The 9,979-nt window shown below is 26.2% G+C and overlaps 1 protein-coding gene across 1 annotated transcript; it reads right to left on the bottom strand.

Annotated features, from left to right (window-relative positions):
- Positions 1 to 8,071: 8,071 nt before the first annotated feature.
- LOC119663299 (probable cyclin-dependent serine/threonine-protein kinase DDB_G0292550) lies at positions 8,072 to 8,911 on the bottom strand. The gene has a single exon (XM_038072931.1). The coding sequence runs from the start codon at positions 8,909 to 8,911 to the stop codon at positions 8,072 to 8,074; it is 840 nt and encodes a 279-aa protein (XP_037928859.1).
- Between the last annotated feature and the right edge of the window lie 1,068 nt (positions 8,912 to 9,979).

Genomic DNA, 9,979 nt, shown 5'->3' on the forward strand with positions numbered 1-9,979 from the left:
CTTCTCAATAATAAAAAAAAAAACTCTATGTGTAGACAGACTATTATCCTATAATTTAGATATCATAACATAAATATGTTGTGGAAAATACCAAAAATAAGGAAACAAAAGTAATGTTAGTGTAATTAATAATAATATAAAATTAATTAATTAATTAATAATATAAAATATATAAAGTTAGAGAGCAGACAAATTTAAAAAGAAAATCATATTTGGAGTGGTACATCAGGTTTGTGAATCGTGTTAAAACCGCTTTCAAAATTGGTTGGAATATGAATAATAAACTTTAAAGTAAATGAGAATTATAATTTTAAAAATTAATTTTATTATTCTGCCGCTGTTTTAAATTTCGTTTATTGCTAAATGCGTTTTCATCATTAATACAATTGTATAAAATTGATTCACATTCTGTGTTTAATGGGTATGACTCTAAATAAGCATTTATCATTATAAAATAATGATAATTTATATAATCTGATTATATACATTATTATAATTAAATAAAATTATTGTATGTTGAAACTTATTGTAAGTTACTTTATTAAGTAGTGTTCGCTCATAGCCATGTAGTTCACTTTAAAGAACTAGATAAATTTAAACAAAATGTTTTTTATTCTAATGAAAACGTATTGTGAAATGGTCTTTTGCATAGTGTATGATAGTGCACTCAATGACGAGAGTATATTAAGCAATGAAGGTCTAAAGATCTACATTTTTAAGTAAAATCTGTTAAATTGTAAATTATTTGATCTATAAATATTTTTTCAGGAAATGAAGAATATTTCCTAAGACCACTGATGAGGTAATACTCGACACAGATGTATCATAATCATCAATTTCTGTATCTCCCATTGGACACGTCTCCTAGGGCCAGACACAGTAGTATGATCAGCAAAAAATATTATATATAAAATTTGTATCGTTAAAATCCATTACGGTTTGAAATGTTCTATTTGAAATTAGTATCTATAGTCATAAGTCATATTTGATATAAAAACATTTGATCTATATAAATTTAATGTTTTTAATTAAACAATTTAAGTCATTAATGATTTATTGTGATTTAAAGTTTTAAGGTCCCATATGTCTGTCTCCACATCTCTATCTTTTTGTTTTATCGTGATATAAAGAGTTCAAGGTCCCATATGTCTGTCTCCACATCTCTTTATTTTATAAGTCTATATCTTATATGTAATTTGGTGTTTTTTACTGCTTTAGCAATATAAAAATATCTAAGTCAAGTTTATACAAAAGAAATGTTTTGAAACGGGATGTAAATAGTAAAAATAAATATTATATATTTAAAGGAATGTGTCTTAGTGTATTAATGATTTACTTTCCGACTTCAGTGAAAACTTTTTAAAAGTTTGATTTGATTTTCATGATAAATTAGAGTATGAATTAATTATACTAGAAATATCATGGCTTTATAATATTTTTTTAAATGTTATAAAATTGTGTGCAGTAATATCTTTAAATCTTATAATTACTTTGAGTATAAACAGAAATTTACAAATATATACTTTAGTATCTATATCTATTTATATGTTTTATATATATATATATTTTTTGTTTATATTTAAGATTAAATTATAAAATAGGTTCTAATAAAAATTTGGCAATCAATAATTGTAAATCCAAAATACAATTGTTAAATACAAAAATATTTATAATAATTTTAACTAAAAAAAATCAGCCTTTTTGTAAAGTTTTTATAAATATTTGAATATTTAAATATAAAATGGATATTAAACATTTACAATGGAACTTATATGATTATTTAATATTAAAAATTTTTGAATGAAGAGAATATGAATTATTAATCATTAAATAATTATTATTTTCAAATAAATTCATTATCAAAAAGTCAAATGCTGAACTTAGTAAATTTTTTTTGTATTTATTTAAATGCAATAATTTTAGAGCTTGAATAAATTTCAATCATTATATATATATATATATAAATAAAATACATATTATATATTCACATAATGTCACTAAATATAAGATATTTTATCTATTCATTTTTATCTCATACTCTTGGTGCTTTAAATGTTATTGTTGTACCACCCTCGTATGGAAACGTTGGTGTTAAAATATTATTTTGCATAGCAACGATATTGTTACAACACTCTGCAATCGAATTGCGTACTGATGAGACGGCATTGTTTCCATTACTGCCTCCACTCGAGTTGCTACCAATTTGTTTTTCTCTATTTCGACGTAACGAGGAACGCAAAGGATACTGGCGTGGTACGTTCACGCCGATTAGACGTCTCGGCGGACATTGTACCGATTCGGCACTGTTACTCAAACGGATGTTGCCAACTAAAATAATAATTTTGCAAGTTTGTTGTGGGTAACGTTGTTGGGAGTTGGTCGATTGGTTCATTGGTTGATAGATTGGTTGTTTATTTAATTGATATTGACGGTGCAAGGAGTAGTACAGGTTTTAGAGAAAATTGAAAGCAAAATTTTAATTAAATAATTTTCAAATTAATATTTTTAATATTTTATTTTGGAAAACATAGTTTTCAGTATGTGAATGAATGGTTCTTTTAAGTGAACGGATGAAATATTAATTATTTGCCATGTACAGTAAGAGTAAGTAGTAAGGGTATATGTGGTTCAGTAAAGGGTCAACTTAGGTTCGGAAAGTGCTCACATATCTTTTTATTTTTTTATTAAATTGTTTTAATAAGTTTAATAATAGCATTTCATTCACAAAAAAATTCATTAATAATTGCATAATTCATATTATTTTATGTCATTCTTATATAGATAGATACTTTGTATAAGTTTCAAACTGGTTTTTATGGTATAGGTCTGTTATCTTTAATGTGGTTATAGTTAATAATTACTATTATAATTATAAATAATAACTATTAAAGTAATTAAAGATAATAATTATAAATGTAATTAGTTCTTACTACCATTATAAAAAAAAACATCCTAATCTACTTGAGTTATAGTCCATTTCATTAACAAAATTCATTGAACAATAACAACTACGTACTAAAAAATAGCTGAAACAGGATTTAAAGTATATTTTGTTGTGTTACGATCCTTATTGAAATTCACTATATGATAATATATAGTTCTAATTCTAGATTAAACCTCTGATGAATAAAAGGGTACATATATTTGCTATAGATATTTAGTATTAGTATTTATGACAAATATCTGTGTCTCTTGTTGTGTATCTTTTTGTTAACTTAGCATATATTTTATTAAAAATAAATATTTCTGAAATCCTTTGACTTATTTTTAATATCTACTGAATGAAAAAAATAAACTATAAATGTTCCTTACCCAATCGTTCTTTTCAGTAAATCACTATTATACCATATACCAATACCATATAGATATTTACAATATCTTAGACCCTGACTCTATGCTGACTAAGTGGATCTCAATTTTTGTAATCACCATCCTAACTATCTTATATTGTATACAAATTTAACAAATTCACACTCGGTAAAATAATAAACATTTATTTTTATTAAATTTCAGTTCTTCAAATCAAAAGCAAACATTCTATTTCTTACTCACATAATGGCTAATTTAACACAATCTCTTCAATAAATTTTATCACCAACTAACAATATATGTGAGCACATTCCTTCTCCGGATTTTGTGTGTTTTTTATATTTTTATATACAATAATTATTTGAATGTCGTTAGTTTGGTAGGTATATTAGGTTAGTTGTAGAATAGCTGTCATTACGAGGTTTATATAGAGAGTACTGTAAAGTATGGGTACAAACAACTCAACAATCACAAAATTAACAATAAAACTATAACAAAAACGGAACACTATGAATTTTACTTATAAACGTTATATGTTTTAAATGTACCAATAAATATTTTTTTGAAACTATGAATTTACAATGAAATCTTTTAAAAAGCGTATAACTTTACACAAAATAATAAATAAATAAACCAATAAACATAAAAATTTAACATTAATGTTATTAAATATTAAAACAAATAACGTTATATAGGTATTTATTCATTTTTGCAATTATTTTTCCAATGAATTTTATTTTCAATTCAATGACATACTTGTACATAAAAGAACATAAAATTTAAATAAATTATTTGAAATTATAATTAACACAAATTACAATATTAATATATTGTTAGACACCAACATTAAAATTATTAACATACAAAAATAAATAATAAATAATTAAATACATTAAATTATAAACATTACAAAATATGCATATAAAATAAATGAATTTTAATATAATACAAGCTGTTTTCAAATAAATTATTCATATTAATAAAAATTAAAACATATAGCTTAAAAAATGATTTTTATAAATAGTTTTGAATTTTTAACAAACAAATATACCAAGTAAATACTTCATAATTCATATTTTAATAGCACAATTAAAATATTTTTAAAATTATTGGTTAACAAAGTTTTGTTTCAGTGTACTGAATTATTTAAAAAAATTAATTTTATTTCTTACTTAAAATCATTCTATTGTAAATGTATATATAAATTAATATATTATTCCTATCAATTATATTTATATAATTTAATATGCACTAAAAAATAATATATAAATAGTATAACATAAGATAATATGGAGATTACTTAAATATCGGTAAACCTTTTTCAGTTCTCAATGTAATTATATAATAAAATAAACGAATACGAAAAATAATACCTTAAAAAGATAGATATAAGAAGAGAGAGGCATAGGGGAGAAGACGAGATTGACAATGGGAGAAAGAGAGGAAAGGGGGGAAAAAAGTTAAGGACAAATGATTTCATAAAAACCGGGGTAAAAAGGAAGGGACAGTGGAAGGGATACAGAAAGAAATAGAGAGATGTAAAGATAAAAGGAAAAGAGAAAAATGGAAAGAGAGACAGAGAGTCACATATAGTACGGATGTATCAAATTGAAAATCTAATATATCTGTACTATTGAATAAAAAAATAAAATGTGTTGATAATATTTAGGTTACAGAACTCAAGATTTATATGATACAAAGAAATAAAATATATAAGCTCTAGATAGATTTGTAACAAACTATTATTTATAAGGTCAAGTCTGATTTTTAATATTGAACTATTTTTAATATGTAGAAACAGAAGATTTCTTTAAGATGTTGTTGTTAAGACTTTTTTTTATCAATTATTCAAAAGATATTTAGTATCGTCTTACCTTAAGGCACGAATCTCAATTGCACTAGTCTAAAACATTTATTAATAAATAAATTTGGGATATTTAAAATTTTTTGAAGAACTTTTTGAAGAACTCTAAATTAAATAGTTAAAATTTGAAATTGATTATACTTTTATCATTCAATAACTTCATGATGCACTCTTAGTGCATTAGTAATGTTGTCCTGCGATTTATTTCTTGTGCCATCAGCCTCTCGTTCTCTGATGATGAGATAAGTCCATAGTTAAGAAGAATAAAGTGGAGCAAATCATTCCGTCAGTAGCATTTGAAGCAAATTTTGATGGAAAAAGATGATAGAGGTTCTTTGCTCTACCGGGAAAAGATGGTACTAATCTAAGATGGTTAATAAGTTTCTAGAACAAAATCGTCCAAAAACTGTGATCAGAATGGAGGAATAATAGATTAAAACTTGTTTCAACGTTCATATGTAGCTAAGACTTGCTGTTTTATAAAAAACTTTTATTTGGCCTTTTAATAATCTTAGATAAACGCTGTGCCATCTATGTCATTGTAAAAAAATTTTACAAACATATAGTTCTAATATTACTGGTCGTGTCAGTAACATTTACAATTTAAACTATTGTAACTTTTAATTTGTTTTTCGAAATATGAAGTCTCCTGGATAAACGAAAATGTAAAGAAATAAATATATTTCATATATTATATATTAGTGCAATGTTATACAGGCAGTCATGGTCACAACGAATATGAAATTTTCACACTGACGAGGTTTTCTGTACCCCGTTACGTTAGTCAAAACACTATTGTTTTGATAGTTAGAAAGTGTGTTGTTTTAGAGAAAATATTAGCTTTTAAAATTAGGGATATCAAAAAATATTAAAATAATAGTACAACATTTTTTTTGATCATGACCATAAAGAGCTTAAAATGCCGCCACCATTCGTCATATAACTGTCTAAAAAACATTCTAAGAGATTAAAAATTTTAGTCATTTTGGGAAATAATTGGGTAGTAAATGTGATCTTCCAAGGAAACCTAAAAGAAATCTTCCAAATAACTTTTTCAAAGCTTATTTTATAATCATATGTCAATATAAAATTTTATCTAAAAAATAGTTTCAAAAATAAACAAAATTTATTCCTAAAATTTAAAGATTTCCTTAAATATTTTACATTTATATTATTAAATTACAAGTGATCAAAAATGATATTTTATATAGTATGAACTACCAATAAAAAAATCAAAAATTGTCTCTCTCTCTCAGCGTCAATATATCTTATAATTCATTAATTTGATCGAATATTTATAATATTAATATTAGTTATAATATAATTATATTATTATTAATAATATTCGATTAATTATTACAATTCTGAAATCTTCTTTTGATTTGTGACATTTTCATATTACATTACTTACATGATTTAGGTAAAACTATAAAGATATTTAAAAAAATAGGCAAAAACATTTTCTCCAATACAAATAAACTGTTGAAATATTTTAATTTGAGACAGGCCTTGAGATAATTATTAATAGATGTGTGTGACTAAACTTAGTCTTACAATAGAATAGTAAATCAAATTATGGAACAAATATTTAAAGTATGTGGTATAGCTTGAGTAATATAAGAGAAATTTTAAATTATTAAATACAAAATTTATATAAAAGATTTGTGATATTTTCAGTCTTTAAAAAATTTTAGAACCGCTTGATTTTTTTATCAATGATCTTATCTTAAACATAGATGGGAATACAGTGAAAACTCTCTTGAGTGGATAGTTATTGATAGTCACTTTCTGTTCGATTTGGAGAGATTTTCGAGTAAAAGCTGTTCCAAATAATATGGAAAAGAAAATTTGTCTTTTGAAATGCTCTCCACCCAAGATAGATGTCCCTTCAAGAAGGGGCTATCTTATAAGTGCTATCACTGTATATATGTATATATTAAAATAATGAAATTATTAATTTTTATAAATAATAAAAATATTAAAATTAATTCAAAAGTTTTTTGAACAGTAGTAAATTACAACAACAAAACTATTATTTTTAATTAATAGAGAGGTTTCGAACAACAAAAATTATTTTTATATATTTTTTTAATTAATTACATTTTTGGCTGACCATACAGCTGTTGCAAGTATTGTTAAATACCCATCATCAATGGTCTTGGATATAATTCTTATATTTAATTATTTGTAAATAATTTTTTGAGACTGCAAGTACCAGAGACCGAACTTGTGCCCTTAGCAATACTCGAAACAGCTGTATGGTCACTCAAAAATTCAATTAATTAAAATAATATAAAAAATAAAATTTTTGTTGTTATAGTTCCCTACTGTTCGAAAAAACCTGATTATTATTTTTATTAATTAAATTATTAACTGTTCAAATAACCTTTATATTAAAAAATAGTTTCTGATAAGAAACTACTTTCTTTTGTCATAATTGATTTTAAATATCAGATTTAAATGTTAATTTATTTCAACAAAATCTCAATATTAAAAATACACAAAAAATTTACTAAAAATTACAACAATAAATTAATTAATTATCTAACATAGATTTTTATAATTAGTTAAAATTAATTCATATTCAATACATATAATTCTCTAAAATAATTTGTTTAACAGTAATAAACTATATAATTAACATTGTTAACCAATTTTTATTTGTAATTTGGCAGCAAGTTTTATGTTTATTCGATAATTAATTTATCAGAGAGTACAGATTTAATTTATTTTTTTTTTCTTAATGGAATAAATAAAACAACAAAAGCACAAAGAATACACAGTTACAAACACAAAAATATATTTTTTTTTTGTACAAAATACATAAACACAACACGAAAAGCAAACAATATATTTTGTTTCTGTTTTTATTTAGGTCTTAAGTTTTTGTTTGTTTATTTAGAACAGAAAATCTAAAACATTGAAAATAACGGTGACAAAATTATTACTTCCGCTGTTGCTTGTGCTGGCATTATGACGACCGCCATTACTGCCGCTAACATTGCCGCCAGTGGATCTGTTATGTGCCTGTAATGTGGAATTTAATGACTGATAATGTGAAGCTGAAGAGGAATCAGAGCGCAAACGCTGACGATTAGTGCCACCCAAGCGCCGTCGCTGTGACATGGGTGTCGAGTGGCGAAAGCGTGATGTAAACACATAGTCCACTTCTTCAGCTTCGACTGGCATGGATATTGCGTCAGTGGCAATAGCGGAACCGCTTATCGATTGATGTAACAATGACGTAGGCGCGGTATTAGTTATGCTAGTATTTGTGACATTCGGTGTGGCGAAAGGAAAATTAAGTTCATCCGCTGTAGCCACAGTTGAAAAACTACAATTCAAGTCACTTACGGAATTGGCACGTGTGGATAGTGTCTGCTTGCGTGGACTATGATACAATTTGGTAGGTGTTTTTGTGTAAGTGCTTAAAAATGTGGAGAGATTCGAATTAATGCAATTACCAATTGTCGGATCATCATAGTAGCCACGTACCACAAACTCATCATCAGCGCCCACAAATGAAACATCATCGTGATCATCATAATGCAACGCATCAGTGGAGTAATAATGTGAATTACAAAGTGATTTTGTATTTGTGTGTGTTTTAGTGGTTTGTGCATGCATTTGTGGAATGTATTTGACATTATTATTATTACTGTTAATGTTACTGTTACGATTACTGTTATTGTTACTGTTACTGTTACTGTGACTGTGACTGTGACTGTTACAACTCATATTGGACAAATCCAATGATGTACGTTTCTGTTTGGAGTGTATTTTGTTGATTTTCATTAAATGTTGACGATTACTTAGTGTGTAATTAAGAGAAAGATTATTTTCTTTGTTGCTGCTGTTGTTATTGAATTTTGTATAGTTTATGTTGTTGTTATTGCTGTTATTGTTGTTATTGTTACTGTTCGGTATGTAGTTATGATTATTATATATGTTACTGTCAATACAAGATGTAGTAGTTGTACTTGTTGTTATATCATGATAATTCTTATTATAACTGTTATTAGTAGAATTGATAGTAGAAGTATTGGATGCAACATAGCTACCGGAATTTGTATCTGCAAATAGGCGACGATTTCCTCCAATTGCTGCAAATGCATTGTTGGATTTTTCAACATCAGCTACTTGTTGTGGTATTAGAAATGCTCTTCTTTGCATTGCTGTGGAATGTAAATGTGATTCATAATCAAAGCTTTCGTCCGTGTCCATATGCTCTGGTTGTAGATACTGCTTTGGTTGTTGTTGTAACTGATGCTGACGTTTTTTGTGATACATATAGAATGCACTGCCAGCTACCTCATCATCTTCATCATCATCGCCAAAATCAGTGCAATGTGGTCGCATATCTCTAGTGCTGCCACCACCTAAATAACGTTGCTGATTCTGATAATCATCGTATTGTTGTTGCTGTTGTTGTTGCTGCTGTGTGACGGCGAGACAACAGTTGCTACATGTATTTGGCAATTGCAATGCAAGACCGTCTTTAGGACCCAAGAACCATTCTGAACGTGTGCGCATGCGTGCAGTTTGGCGTTCATGGACCTTTTTTATTGCAATTTTTCATATATCAAATTTTAACATAGTTAATTTGTACAGCATTTTTAAAATTGTAATTTTATTTTTTAATTTGTTGTAGAGTTGAACGTGTTGTAGTTGTTGTTGTGATAGTGGACGTTGTTGTAGCAGTGATAGTAGCGTTGAGTGGTAGTTGTGATGGTGCACACGAGCGACACATTAAAATACAATACGAGTATGTTTTTATAGAGCATCATAACGGAGTTGGTGTGTAAG

The sequence above is a fragment of the Teleopsis dalmanni genome, chromosome 1 (genome assembly GCF_002237135.1).
Source record: "Teleopsis dalmanni isolate 2A chromosome 1, ASM223713v2, whole genome shotgun sequence".
NCBI lineage: Eukaryota > Metazoa > Arthropoda > Insecta > Diptera > Diopsidae > Teleopsis > Teleopsis dalmanni.